Below are 16,007 nucleotides of genomic sequence, written 5' to 3'. Positions count from 1 at the left end.
GGAGTTGCCAAAAGTAGGCATTTACCTTGAATTATTCATGGGTTGATGGGCCGGAGGGCTGAATTCCAAAGAGAATGAAAAAATGCAATGAATGAATCTGAAAGACATATAAATAAGCGGGCTCAGAAACCTCGGGGATTTGCACGCGCAGTTAGTCAAAAAATGACAGATTTACAAAGAGCAGCCACAGTTACACATGCTGCTAAACTCACGGGAGCTGAGAAGGATCCAAAGTCCCTGTTGCGTTTGAATTCGCTCGTATGCCGCCAGGAAGGGTCAGCTATATCTATAAGTAAAATACACGGAGGGGACCAATGTTAGGGTGAAGGAACGAGATTGCGCCCTCGGGTAATTCCCGGTTTGAAAACTGACCGTTTTTTTCAAATTTTCCCTCCATTCTGGGCCCCTTACCCTAACATTGGTCCCCTCCGTGTATTTTACTTATAGATATAGCTGACTCTTCCTGGCGGCATACGAGCGAATTCAAACGCAACAGGGACTTTGGATCCTTCTAGGCCCCCGTGAGTTTAGCAGCATGTGTAAGTGTCGCTGCTCTTTGTAAATCTGTCATTTTTTGCCTAACTGCGTGTGCAATCCCCGAGGTTTCTGAGCCCGCTTATTTTTATGTCTTTCAGATTCATTCATTGCATTTTTTCGTTCTCTTTGGAATGGAGCCGTCCGGCCCATTAACCCATGAATAATTCACGGTAAATGACTACTTTTGGCAACTCCGCATTTTTAAACTCCCTACTTGTTTTCCTTTAAGAGTTAATCACGCGTTTGATCTCACATTTTAGGAACTTTGCCCCACTACCATACCCCTGTCCTGATGAAGACCCCCCACTTTAAGGTTATATGGATACCTAGCTTATCTTTGGGGTTGAAACGTCGACAGCCTACCCACTTGCCAGCTTTAGCCACAACCAGAAGTTTATCACATAGGCAGATGGAGCATGGTTTGTCTTAAAATCAAAGAACATTTGTTTGTTTCCTTGCAACTGGCTCTATGTTGAAGCCAGCTATTATTATTTATTGATAAGGGTCTCACGACCGGCACTTTAACCCTTCAACCCTTCCCAACCTGTGCACTTATTCTCACACACACCCCTCCCTTCCCACACCGATTGGGGCACAAATGTTTTTCCTGACTAAATGATGCATTCTTTGTGTTATATACTGAACTCGCAGGCACATTGTGATTAAATAACAGTGTTCCTTCTAAGTGTATGACTTTTTGTTTGGTATGTTTCTTGCATTAAATACTTCACCCTGTTTTAAAATATATTGTGTACTGGAATCCCTTCCTTACATGTACCGTAATACACCCAGGTCCCAGTGACTTATTTGGGTATACCCTCACTCCCGTAACACAGCAATCTAGATGGCCCTTTACATCACAATAATATATGATAAATAACTGCTCACCACCCCGATAGAGTATATATGTGCTAGTAGAGGAGAATTGAGAAATTCCAAACAAGTGAAGATGCGTCAAGTTGACGGCCTTAAAGTTGAGGAAAATGTTCTCTCCATTTTACCTCCTGTACGGTCATATCCATCTCTAAATTGCCATGCATTTATTAAGCTCTTTCTGCCCCTGAAAAATGTACATGCTTTCAAGAGTTTGCTTGCAGTGGGAATTCTGCCTGCTTGTTTCCAATTTTGAGTGCACTTTCAAGGCACCTCTGAGCAAAGAAACAAACATTCCACTTTCCTGAAAGTGGTAGGTTGTGTTTATATATTTTATGGTCTTTTAAAATACTTCTGTCTTCCTCAGCGAGGATATCTAGAGACCCTGTAGAGAAGGGAAGGTCCATGAAATAGGTCGTTTCCTATCTCCTGTTCAAGAGGGGATTGTGGTGTTTTCAGCTTTTTGGCTGTGGTGGCAGGACCGATCCACATATTAACACATTACCTACTTGCTTGGCCCATCTGTTGTATGTCACTTGAACCTAGCTGGATCGTTTTGATTGCTTGTGAGAGTTCCTCATGGTGGCGTTGTAATGTTTGCTTGGAGTTCATTCTTGATAGGGTTGAAGAGGGGTTCGTTTGAGGGAGGTTGTTGACTTTCGTAAGAGGAGGGGACGAATGAGAGTCAGATCATTAACTACACCACCTTTATGCAGAATGACCAGATGTTGTTCTTCGGCTTCTCGTTGTCCATAAATGTTTAAACTTGCTGGACTGTTACTCTTTCATTATGTCATATATTTCTTTGACATTTTGTAAAATGTGGGCAAATGTGTTTGCGATGGTCCATTTTCCTCCAACTATGAGTCCTATCATGAGTGGCTATGAGACCTGCAAGTGATTTGTATTTGTAAATGTATGAAGAACTTGAGTCAATTCTTAAACTATTATGTTGTTTAAATTTGTATAGCACAGTATCTGCCATTAGAATTGCCGTGGAGGATGCACGTTTGCACACTTCTGCATTTTCTCACAGACCAGAGTCTGAGTTGGCGTATGATAATGTTTTGAGTATTTGGTTCTGTCCATTGGTTTACGTGAATGGTAGGTGCTGCATTTATTTTCAGGAAAACAATAAATGAAAATGTTCAGATGGATACCAGTGGGGGTGTTAATGGAATTGTTGTGTTTGTTGTATGTTTGTCACAGGAGAGCTATGCCATTTGCTTACGAGTCTCTGCTGTTGCTTGATTTGGGCCTGTACGTGGCCATAGGGTTTTGTCATTACCTTTTAGATCTCTGCAGCCAGTGAGGTGGACGTATGCCCCAAGTTATTTATTCTATGTATTTTCGTTTCCGTTGAGTTGTCTGACCGGAGTGTATATATGAGGTCTTATCTACTTTAGTCTGTTTAGTTATCATATCTCTCGAATATTTGGTGTATTTGGAAGTGACAGTTGGTGGCTATCTGGTTTATTTGTGCCTTGCATGGATGTGACTGTGAGATGGCCTGTAAATGTGGGAATGGGTAATTTTAGTTGATGATCTGCTTGATTGCCGGAGTCTGTCTCACCTTGTGTGTGTTTGTGCTGTTGAATGTTTTGCTTCTGGGTGTGAGCTCTTGGCAGGTGGAAGCATATTTGAGCTGGGATGTTAGTATGATGGTTTGTCTATTCTGTTAGTTTGTCTATTCTGTTATGTTGGTTTTATAGAAAACTTAGAGGGAGGTGGCCTGTTATCTGGATTGTAGCCAGATGTTAATAGTCTTGCATATTTAAGACGAGCCAATGACGGGAATGCTGCAGTCATTTCAACTGAGGGTTGTAGTATGAAGTTTTAAATTCAAGAGAATTAAGGTTCTAGACTTAACATTTAGAACATGAGTTATGACGCTGATGGTCTTACTTGGGTTAGTCTGTTATAAAGAAGTGATTGGAGAAGATAAGTATCATATGCTCCCATCAAAAAAAAGCCTAATATGAGTCAGGACATACTGGAGAACTTACGCCCAATCTCCCTGCTACCCTATCTAGCAAAGTTAGCAGAGAAAATAGCCGATGCCCAACTTATGGCCCATCTCGAAGCCCAGAATGCTTTTCATACATCGCAGTCAGGCTTCAGATCGAGCTTCTCTACTGAGACAGCTCTCCTGAGAGCAACTGAAACTTTACGGGAAGGAGCTGATGAGGGCAAGACCATGGCTCTCATCATGCTGGACCTCAGCGCCGCGTTTGACACTGTAGCACATTCCATCTTGCTACAGTGTCTAAACAGAGCGGGGGTCACCAAAGAGGCGCTGGGATGGCTGAAGGCCTTTCTTACCAACAGGAGCTTTCAGGTCCAAAGAGGGTCTTTTCTCTCGGACAGTATGATGCTAGAACAGGGGGTACCTCAGGGCTCTGCCCTGAGTCCCACCCTGTTTAACTTATACATGGCACCACTGGCAGAAGTGGTACAATCGTTCGCCGTAGAGCTTGTCTCTTACGCCGACGACACTCAACTTCTAATCTCCCTGTCCCAAGCTCCCTCCTCTGAGGCCGACAATTTCAAATCCTGCATGTGCAAGCTTGCCGCATGGATGACTGAACATTGCCTTAAATTAAATGGCACAAAAACGGAGGTACTTATAATAGGTGGAAATGACACAAAATGGACGAAAGAGTGGGGGCCTACCTGTCTGGGTCCCTTACCTACTCCCAACCAGGAAGCTAAAAACTTAGGTGTCTGGATAGACAACAAGCTCTCTTTTGACAGCCATGTCAAAAAAACAGTAGGTAAGTGCTTCGGAGTCATGAAAACTCTCAATCGTACCCTGGATCTGCTCCCGCTGAATTCCAGGCGTACCATGACTCAAGCTCTTATCACCTCCCGAATAGATTATGGGAACGTGCTGCTGCTGGGCACGTCCGCAAAAAACATCAGAAGATTACAAGTCTTGCAGAACTCAGCAGCTCGCCTAGTGCTAAGACTTCCCCGTAGAGCTCCCTCCAGACCCTCCCTGGCCACCCTCCACTGGCTGCCCATTAGCAAGAGGATACTATTCAAAGCATTCCTCTGGTGCCACAGGATTATTCACCAAAAAGCCCCCTCCTACCTATCTGATCTGGCATTACCGTATGAGCCCAACAGATCTCTTAGATCTAAAGGAATGGGCTTGCTCAAAACATCGCTCCCTAAAAGAGCTCGAATGGGAGGTAGGTCCTTCCGCACTCTGGCAGCCAAGAAGTGGAATATTCTCCCCACGAATATCAGACAAGAAACGAACGAGGCATCTTTCAGAAAGTTGCTGAAAACCCATTTATTTACTCTTTAGTGGTAGCCATCTCTGCCTTTCTTCCTAAAAATAACTCTCTCTCCACAGCGCGGGGACACGCCGGGAGGCGTCACCAGGCGCTTTACAAACCCCTTTAATAAATAATAATAATAATAATAATATGTTTGTTCCTCGATTAAATTTCCTTTGACGTTTGATGTCTATAACGAAGATCTTTGCAGAAGTGTCCTCCTGTACCAGATCGTTGAGACAGTTGAGTGACACCAGTCTCTTGCCTCGCAGGTTTTTTTTTTTGTGTTACTGTTTTGTGTTAAGGCTATTGCCTTGCCAGGTGTTGATGGGTGGAGTGAATCTGTTCATTTTACGGACGCACATGCAGATGACTGGAGGGCGACCTTCTGCAGACTAGAACAGAAAAGTTGTTTTCCCTATAGAAGTTAAAAAAGTCACCTGAAAGTTTGCCACTACGTTTGGAAATTCAAATAGGTTGCATATCAAGGAAATTATTGACATTCGTTACTTAGATAACGAAAACAAAATTGTATGCATCATGTTGATCCTGAACACAGATGTAAAAATTGTGGAGTTGCTACCTTTTACTTGCACCAATGCAAGTGATATTAGTAAAGTACCATTGTTACAGATACACGCATAAACTTAAGACATCAGCAATTTGTGGGATGTGACAGCGTAAAGGTGTGTTATGTCTCTGGAATCTAAAAAGCTGCAAATACAAACAGAAAGTCTATGTCTTCAAGATTGATAATGTAGAGCTGCTTCATCTGAAGTTTTTATATTAAGCTACAAAAATCTGTTATTGATGTGTGGGCAGGGATGTGCACCATCTCGGGCTCTCGAAATTAGCACAATAAAATGGACTCCGTTATGTGACGAGATCCTTAAGACCAAGGCGTGAAGGTACCTGACCGCCAAAACCCGAGGCTATTTTAATAGTAATAATGTACATATCAATATTAAGCACATCGAAGTGGAAAGTGCTATTGACAATGGAAAAAAGCCTTGCTCTTTTGTGAAAGATAGGAGCCAGATTATTCAGTCATTCACAAAACATCAGATATTGTTGTAATGCAGTTTCCCAACCGCTAGACTTCACCACTTCTTTTTCGTCACTGTGCTGATGCTTGAGGGAAAAAAAAGTTGGACATATTCAACAGCAGCCGTCAGTTATAAACTGTGTTATCGGTATATAATTTTGTGAATCTCCAAACCACCAACAGGATTGCACCAGGGTAGAAAAGTCGGACACAGATGACACTGTGAGGCTTTTCTGAAACACCTGTCCTGGTTTAACCACATGGAAAAAACGTGAGCATATGAATGTATGAAAGGTCCATCTATACATATTATGACAAAAAACAAGCATTGGCAATGCAGTAGTTCTGGTTTTAATGTGCTGCACTCGCACAGGTATGCCTCTTCCTCTGCATGCATGAAGACACACTTCTCCCTCCGCTTTCGCGTACCCCTCACTCATGCGGAATGCAGCACACTCATGCAGATACGCCACTCAGCCTGCAGGCACAACGCTTGCGCTGCATTCACTTGGGCTAATCTCTCATCCTACACTCGGAGGCACACCATTCACCTTGCACTTACACAGCTCACCTTGCTCTCATATGGGCACACTCCTTCACTATCCACTCATTCAGACATTCCCCCTGTCATTGGCTACCAGAGACTGGGGCTTTTAGTTGAGGCTTAGGGTACCTTTATCCATAAAATCTATTGATTTGGAGATTTGCTGCAGAAAATAAGGGTCGACCTCAAAGGAGGCGGGGGGGACATCTCTTCACACACAAACTCAGAAAGGAGTTAGGGGTAGAAAATAGAGGCTTGTCTTCCAAATGGGGCCAGCAAGTCCTGTAACATTTTCCACACTGACCCAGGAGCACCTGCCCTGTTACCTCGCACTCTGCAAGCGCAATGCGTGGTAGCCACAATCTAAGTTGCCATACAGAGGACTTTATCAATAGACTTGACAGTACCAGGACATCTGGTAAACTGAAGTTCCAAGAATCTCTTCTGAAGCTGAAATTAATACAACCTATGGCAAGGAGGTTCTATTGAATTTTTTGCCTGTGGGAAGCAGTATTACCCCCAGAGCTGTAGTGCATTAAATTTTATTGCTTGTCCTGGCAATGGAATTGCTGAAAGAGGGATTCGAGTTGGACTGTTTTGCCTTGCATACATACTCCCCGAGTGTATTGCCCCTTCGCCTTTAGCAGAGCCTAGGTTCCCACCCCCTCCTACGGAGGCTCAATATGATTGTTGTGTTGAGAGAGGGCAGCTGCCCACCAGCTCCCACCATCATGATATACCTTTTTGTCTAGAGTTGACTACCGCATGCATGGTGATCATTATTGCTAGATGACCAGAGAGGCCCTCGTATCCCCCAGGCTCAAAGAGGAAGCCATGGAAGGCCTATTGACACTGTTTTAATACCTTGAACTGTACGTATCCTGCACTGACATAGTTGGTCTTGTCCCAGCCTTGGATCTTGAAAAGTTACTTTGCATGAAAACACAGAACAAGATAAATATTGAGGACCCATATCTATTAATTTGTGCTTATCCCCCCCCCCTCTCACCAGATGCAGAAATGCGGGAATGGAGCATTCTTTGCTGTACATTCAAAAAAACTGAAAGGGAGCATAGTTCACATGCTCACTCTCTGAGGCTGTGCACTTGGAGAAGCTGCTTTGGCTCAGTTGAAACCACCCAGAGACAGAAAGTGGGAATGTGTCTTGTGCACTGAGAGTTGGTGCCAGCTGCAGAGGCTGGGAAGAGGAACAGGGTGAGTGAGCCTGCAGCTAAGGCTTAGCATGCCTCTGACTCTAGCCAGTAGACTCGTGGCTGACATCTTTTTCTCTTGATACAGCTCCATTTGAACACCACCAGGAAGCAGGAGTGCAGCTGGTGTACTGCGCTTTCGTGGCAGCCATGCACACATTAGTGGACATGGGTGACCTGGCAGAGGGCAGAATGGGCAGCAGGGACAGGGAGGGCATGATGGGGCAGATGGACGCCCAAGAGTTTAAGCTTGTGTGGCTTGGCCGTTTGAGCCAGAGAGTCAGCATGACTGAGCCCCAGAATTGAAAATGTGCAGCCTGACAAAGTGCCGTGCTGCACTAGAAGAAAACAGAAATAGTAAATTTCCACTATGTTTGGTGGTGGGGGCTGGGGGGTCATGACCTTTTGTACTGACTCCCGGATTCATGGTGATTGAGGAGGGATCTAGGGCACTTGTTACCTGATTCTGCAGCCTTGCACAGTCCGGTCTGCACACCAGGGGCATGGGTGCACTTCTCCTGCTTAGGTACATGGATCACAGGGAGAGGTGGAACTAACTGCCCTGACTCCAGCCTAGTGTGCACAAAATACTAATTCCAAGCTGCTAATGCAGATTGACTGAAGAATGCATATATTGGAAAAACAAATCCAGTTTAAGCTTGTATGTATATCATTTAGAAGTCCTTAAAAGGTACTGGCCGACAATATCTCATCTTAATTAATCCACTGGTTTGGGAAGGATGGTTTTATACTCTCTGGATTCAGGCTTCTTTGTTATTACTGATGTTTGGAAAGACAGAAAGGATGAACAGCCTTCCCTATTGTGAGAGGCGAAGTTTGTGTAAGTGATTATCTTGCATGAAGTTCAAGAAGGTCCTAAAGGTGCTGTTTTTATGGGTTTACGGTGTATAATTCCTGTAATATAATCCCCAAGATTAGTTGTAAAGCAATATTGTTCCGTTGTCTAGCCGGTTTGCCAGTGGTGGATGATTTGAAGGAATTTCCTTTTATCCATTGAGCTAGCCATAGAATCCTTTTTCATGTAGAAAATATAACGACCACCTTGTCCATCCAAAATTTAACCCAAACCATTTCTTTCTCTTCCCATTAGCTAGCATCTTTATGTTGTGTACGTATCTTCGTATGTGCAAAGTGTCAGGAGGCCAGGGTAAATTCTTTGCTGTCTACACCAACACTTATTTTAATCTCCCTCTGTTTCCTTGGTTCGAGATAAGTTTTGTAGCTGCTGTTAAAAGTCTAATAACTGAGTTTACAGTGGATTAACATAACATTAGTGATATTCTCAGACTGTGAAGATTTGGCAGTGTTTCTTCCACCTGATGCTATCTCAGAGTGAATTTCAAGACCCATCGTATTTGCCTTAACTCTTGTGCGAGGAAGCATCCTTATTTAATGACTTTGGTCCAAATTCTTAGAATTATTGACAAAAAATATTGGTAAGAGGTCATATGAGTCTGCGGACCACAGGTTAGGAACCACTGGTCTAGCTTGTAGAGCTGTAGCGGAGCTAGAAATGACTACATTCGAGTTTACTAGGCTTTACAAATATGTTGTGGGGTAAAATACAGGCATTCGCCGTTATTAACTCATAGTGCTTACTCACCCTACATTACATACGTTCCACTGCTTGTCAAGCAGGCATCCAATAACCTGCATTATGTAAAGGGACCTACATTTCAAATAACCTTATGAATCGTGATAATCCTTGAACTGTGCATGTATTTTCGTGATTTAATCACACTTTTGAGAAGTATGTTTTCTGTAATGTAAAGCAGGGCTATAAAAACATACTTGCATAAACAAGACAAATCAAAGATTTGTATTGCTCAGTTTTCCTAACAGGATTTACCATTCCCTCTACATTTCCACCACCACCTGGAATGCCTACCTACCTATTTCTTAAGCTTTGTCCTAGACCAGACTAGTGTGCAGCTAAAAGTATTTTCCCATGCTGTAAATGAGTGGTTCTTAGCCTTTTGACTTCTGTGAACCTCCACTGAATCACTACTGGAAGACTTGGAACCCTACCAAAGCAAATTATTTGAACCCCAAAATAACGGCCCAAAAACAAGATACATGAAACAAAAATACAAAATAAGTACAGAAATATTTTATTTATTTCACCAAAAAATAAAACCTCGAAATTGGTTGGAGCTTTCCAAAATGTACTTACATTTATGAACAAAGTGATATACTAGACTCTAGCATATCACGTTGTTGCTTCTAAAGCATGGCTCTTTCTTTGTCAGCCCATGCCAATTCTTCATTTGAGGCTCTAATTGGCAATGCTAGTTTCTTTTTGCTGTACTTGTGCTACTCACATGAATCAGGAGAAGGATGCCAACAACTTTTTAGCATCCTGCCCCCCCCCCATTTCAATTTTCATTCATATTTATAAACTGTTTTAAATTCTTTCATTTTCAATGTTGCTTTATTTATTCATAATTTACTAGTTTTCTAATAATAATTAATTTTCTAAACTATTGCGGAACCCCCTAATCCCACCCCATCCCCAACGGGGCGTCATGGACACTAGTGTTCCACAGACCATAGGATAAGAACAGCTGCTCTAGATGTCAAATTCCTGGTGATTTTCCATTATACAGAGCGGGCAGATAAGGCATCATGCAACTACTTTGTGTTCTTAATGCTTTCTTGGTATCACAAATACTCTAGAGAACTACCGTTGCCTAATATGATGGGTTTTTGTATGGCTCGAAACAAAAGCTATTTTTCAAAGGAAATCTATTGTGTTTTCATAGTGTCTTTCACTCATGAGATCAATTAAAATATATTATTTGCTTGCCAAATATGCATACCACTAAGCATCTGTAACCTGAACCAGACATTTTCTTACAGTCTGTTTGATTTGACATGGCCTTTCTCTGCAATATGTACCTTTATGCAATCACTAGAGCATTCACTAGATTTGACTGCATCTTCCTCCACGATCTGCTGTGCCTCAGCTTTGCATATTCGCTTTTCAAATAATTCTTGCGCTGTGTAATTAGTTACTATAAGTTGGGCTTCTCTGCATAGGAGAGGGCTCTTCTTACTTATTTTCTTAGTCCTTAGGTTCTGCCTGCCTTTAAACATGTTAATTGGAAGTAAGGGAAGTTCGTATAAGGATGAAAAGAGATTACGCAAATGAGCTACCCTTCCTGCTCATGTACCACTCCGCTCTTGCTTGAACTAACAAATCACGTTTTCTGATGGTCTTTTTGACATAGATTTGTATCATTAATTTCGTATTTCTATTTTTTGCTAAAAAAATAAACAAGTATGACAATTTGAATTCCTGGACTTTCTACTCTTCCATTAAGCATATATGTAACCTTTGTATGTAAACGTAATTTAAATGTAAGAACAAGTAATGTGTCCAAACCGATACTTTCACCGAAATACTTACCTAGCTTCATCTGGTCATGTGCTTTTTTGGTAACCTCTTGAGTGAATACTGACTGACGTAGAAGTCTCCACAAAACTAGATGCAATTAAATGAGAAACTGTTTAATACTTTTCGCGAGGAATACGCCTTTGTATGTTTGGGGTCGGGTCTTTTTTGTCCAGTGCTTTATTGAATTAATCACTTCAGTCTTGCTTTGATTAATTATTGCAATAAGTTGACAATCTACATGGAATCTTATTTCCGTGTTGTGAAGATTTAGCAAAATAAGGTTTGTAGAGTTGTAATTAGAAACTGTAATAGGGTCTGTGGGAGGGAGGGGGGGGAACAATTGAAGAATGTGTGTGAAGGTGCAAGTGCACGTATCTGAATCTGCTGTTTTTTTCTCTCCTTGGTACAAATCTCCCAGAACAAAAGACACTGGGTAAAACCTACGTTGTTCGTGTGCAAAATTACTCCATTAGTGCATGTTTTTTCTGCATTAAATAACTTCCAGTGCGACAAAAAAAGTGTTTCTTTATCTAAAATACACTTTGCAAATATCCTGTAGAATTGTTAATGATTATTTTTCGTGGTATAAGTAAAACATTCGATTGAGGAATCATTGAAAGTGTGTAAAGCGTGGCTTCATGTCTGCGATCATTACCTGGAGTGATTATCAATGTACCAGAAAGACCCTTATGAAGGAGCAGGTCCTTTCTCCATCTCTTCTGATGTACTTTCTTTCGTATTTAGAAAAGTAAGAACCGTTTAGTAACAGAAAGAATATTTACAAGGTTGGTTACACTATTTTTGTAAACTTTAATATCTTTGTCCTTTCGGTTCTTGTCCTAGTATCAAGACGATAATTTGCCACCTGTTAAGTGGTCTTGTGTGCTATTTGTTTGTGTCGTAAAAGCTTTTGATTTATGCAGTAAGCTGCATGTTCTAGTAGCAGAGTTAACGTGAATTATACTGATTGAACTGCACCCATTTCTCTTCATTGGGGAAGGTTTTTATATACTCTGTATGCATCAGACTGTACTTACGAAACGTGCAAAATATTAGGTGAAAATAAATATGTAGTTCAATTAAATGCAATCTGTTAATGTCCAAGCTGGGATGGAACCACAAATGCCCTAGACATGGAGAGTAATTAGCACATTTCATATGTATAGCTTGGCATTGTAAAACAGTTATACTGTTTTGGTATACAATTGTGGTAAGCCTAAGAGCCACTCCTAAAAGAGTGATTTTATTGTGAATTGAAAGTATGTTTATGCCTTGAACTGATGAATCCAAAAGGAGAAAATACTTGACACAATTTCGACTGAATTTTCGGCTGAGTTTTCTGCTAGTGTAAAGGCCAATTGTGATTATTTAAAAGTTGAAGAATACCCCTAATTTCAAAACTTTTGAAAAAGATCTCCTTAAATGCTCCACAGTCATTCACGACTTTAGGAATCCTGCTCCTTCTATTTAAAATGAACAATCTTAGACTTTGTTAGATAGATTTATAAATGAACCCTCTGACTTGATGCCCCCTTGACAAGGAATAGAATTGTACTGTTAATATTCTTTAGTGTTGTATGAATTATGCAGATTGCACTATGATGATGATTGGTAAGAGAATGTATCAATTTTTTAAAGAGGTAATTGTACTGTTTTTTATTTTAACTGGTTTGTCATTGTTGATGCACTAGCTGATTTATTAGATCAATTAATTAGTATTTGTAGAGCCCGCTAATCACCTTGAGGGGTATCCAGACGCTGCGTGCGTGGGGTTATTCGAACAGCCAGGTCTGTTCTCTGGTGATGATTAGGACTAACACAATATGTTTACTATATTGCATGTTTTGATGTTTTTATTGTTCAAATTGTGGTGGTATAGAAGCTCATACTTCACCAGTACCCATAAAACACTGAACACATTTTATGGATCCCTTTAAAATGTTTTATTATTACGCAGACAGCAACAAACCACGCATGCACAGCCTTACAGTTTTCCTCGTTTAGTCCATATTCTGTTCATGAAGATATACAAAGCTTACTTTATGTGGATTCTCACCTTTCTATTTATGGATCATTGAATGAGGGGCAGGATCCTTTTTGCCATCCAGATTTGCTGAACTTGCTAAGCAAGTGATGAAGCTTGCAAGTTTCACTGGGGAGGTTCTTTTTGTAGAAGTACGAAGCTGGTCCACGAAGAAAATGGAAGCCTCTTTGCTAGAGTCATAGGAATACTCTTCAGAGTGATTTGTAGGACCGTAACATGGGCTTTCCCTCATACGTGTGCTCTGCATTATATAGGCAGGCTTTTGAATGTTCTTTGCCAGGGTTCTTTGACAGAGTTGTTGCATGCAGTGTTTCTGTAAATTGTAGATTGTCTAATTTGTGAAACCTTTTTGATTTTTCAGTTTTTATTTTCGCACTTGACGACCTTTTGATTACATCTTGTTTTGCTTCAACAACCATTCCTAGATAGCCACCACACATGCTTAAACACACTCATTGACCATTTTTTTAAAGAATTGTGTTTTGCTGAAGAAAACCATTCAAGGTTCTCTCTGTGTCTACATACTGACAACCATTTTTTTTAAACTTTAGTTTACCTTCGGTGGCCTTTTTGGAATGGCAAGCATAACAAATACAATAGTTTTCATGGCTGCCATCTAAAGGAAGGCAGCAAGCAGCCTTTAACAGACTGCAGATACCGGGCCCTTATTTAAAATATAAAACACTATGAGGGAGGGAGTTTTGTAAGTAACATGGGGAGCATGTGCAGAGATTGAGAAAATAAACCTACTGGCTGGGAGACTTAAAAAAATAAAAAAGCGAGGGACCCCAATATCATGTGCAACTGCTGGGTCCTTGCATAAAGATTAAAACAATAATAAAATAGGGGTTACAAAATTAACGGGGGTGGGTGGGGAGGTTTGAGACCTTGCACTTGCCTACTGGACCACTCACGTTTTGCAACTGCTGGATTCTAGCATAGAGAATTTGAAATAGTTAAGACAAAATAAAATTTGATCTCATGTCACCACTGGAAGGATACAAGGCAAAAAATTAGAAACCTGGTAAAGTAGGAATGGTCCAGTGATGCGATAGGCACAAGAATAGAGAGGAAAGTCATTGTATATATTTTCAGAGAACTGAGATGGACTCAAAAGTCATCCAGTCACAAGCAATGGTCTGACCCAACGCCCAGGATTTGTATATCGTATTATAGATATGCTTTTTGAGAACAGAGAAATAGAGCGGTCTGTGCGTCAAGACTTAATAAAGAAAAGTCTCTAGTTGTAGTTTGTAAAAAAATTCTAATTAAAAAAATTCTCTGCAACAGTGCTTGCTCTTTATAAAGGGTTTTGAATCTCACACTTCAGTGTAGATATTTAGAATTCATTCAAGGTACGCTGTGTGCAAACCTAGTATATCATGGAAGTAATTTCTCCCTCGTCAACCTTCTCAAACAGTTACCATTTTACCAATACAGTGACATGGAAAAGTACAAAATATAGAACATTTGAGGCATGGACTGTGGTCCTGTGATTTATGTGTAGTTGGCGTTCTGGTCAGTTTTTCCTATCATTCTGACAGGTGTCAGTAGAGCCTTCAATAACGCCAAGTGCAACACATTCGAGCAGAGCCTCACAGCACCTGAAAGTACATTCAGACCTGCTTAGGTTTTTTTTTTTTTTTTTTAAGAGTAGCTGTAATCTAAATTTGTGTTATTGCATAATTCTTCAGAATTCTGTGTTTGTATAGTAATCTTAGACCCAGGGAAGCTAGACTTGTGCTGGAAACTAATTGCAATGTTGCTCTTACTACAATTGTTTACAAATAGTTTTAATTAAGTTTGAAAAAAAAATCTAAATCATTAAAACATTGCTAACATGTGACTTTTGTTTTCAGGGGTCCATTCAGTGTGGTGCGGCGATGTATCAACAGAGAAACGGGGCAGCAGTTTGCTGTAAAAATTGTGGATGTAGCAAAGTTTACTTCAAGCCCAGGACTAAGCACAGAAGGTAAACCTTGTTCAAGTGTTGTAGCTTTCTGCATTCCCACAGTAAAATGTATTCATTTGTTCATGGCTGCTTTATCAGTTTGCAAAGACTTATACATTTGCTGTCCTTTTTTTTGATGTACTAAACAAAGCATGCAAAACTGACTACTGAGAGTACAATTGACGGAGCCGGTAACGTGGAGCAAGGATGACAACCCCTGTGTAGGGGAAGCCTTCAATAGTAACCTATCAAATAGAAAGCCAACACATTTCTGATTTGGTAGAAAAAGCAGAAAGGGGCCACAAAGAGTAAAGGATGGTAGAATAAAAACAAAACTGAAGAAGAAAAGTAATATTTGCACCAGAGTTGGTATGCAGGTGTAGATTTTTGAGGTCCTAATTCGACTAAATGTCCAGTCCTGTGAAGCTTGGGCTTCTTCACATGAGGTTTTCTATGCTTAGACCATTCCTAGTCTTAGACGAACAGTGTTTGACTGGTGGCTCCCTGATTTAACCACTGTTAAGAAATACTTTTTGTACATAAGACTTTCTCAAGGTGAAAACCTCTCTTCATTTAGTGGACACACACTCACACTCGCTCTTTTGAAGAAAGCCTTGCAGAGATTAAAAAAAGGATAAAATGGCTTGTTTCTCAGGTATTGGGGACTTTAAAAAGAAACTAGTCCACCCGAAACACCCAGTTTGATTTTCCTTTATGTATTGTTCCTCAGTGCCTCTTTAAAGGGGATTCCCTCCACATTTGTTCGTGTGTGTGCAGCACAGAGAAGTCACTCACTGTTGTGTACGTGTTTGTTATTCAGTTTCACCTATAGTGTCATTAATATGGTTTGAGATCAACATTTCATTTCCAGGTCCATGTTGGTCTTAACCTGTGCAGCATTGGCTAATAAGGCATGCCACTTTATATATAACTAATTCAGGCTCACTGTTTATTATCTAAAATGGTGCGCTCTTTGGTTGTGTTGTGGCGACAGAATGTGTAGCTTGTAATTAAAGTAAAAAAATATTGGCTATTAAATAAGTTAAATATTAAATCATAATTTAAAAATGTCTATAAAAATGTCCCTAATATTGTGTGAA

General features: G+C 40.7%; 1 protein-coding gene across 8 annotated transcripts in view; it reads left to right on the top strand.

Moving 5' to 3' along the window:
- Positions 1 to 16,007, top strand: part of CASK (calcium/calmodulin dependent serine protein kinase) — a 1,268,764-nt gene that overhangs the window by 230,754 nt on the left and 1,022,003 nt on the right. For all 8 annotated transcript variants that reach the window (XM_078658296.1, XM_078658298.1, XM_078658303.1 and 5 more), the window contains exon 2: positions 14,816 to 14,928. In XM_078658296.1, the coding sequence (XP_078514422.1) occupies positions 14,816 to 14,928 (113 nt within the window). The remainder of the gene's footprint in view (positions 1 to 14,815; positions 14,929 to 16,007) is intronic.

This window comes from Lissotriton helveticus, chromosome 8 (assembly GCF_964261635.1).
Source record: "Lissotriton helveticus chromosome 8, aLisHel1.1, whole genome shotgun sequence".
In the NCBI taxonomy this organism is placed as follows: domain Eukaryota; kingdom Metazoa; phylum Chordata; class Amphibia; order Caudata; family Salamandridae; genus Lissotriton; species Lissotriton helveticus.
Note: the sequence above shows the minus strand (reverse complement) of the source record. Positions and strands in the feature narration are given on the sequence as shown.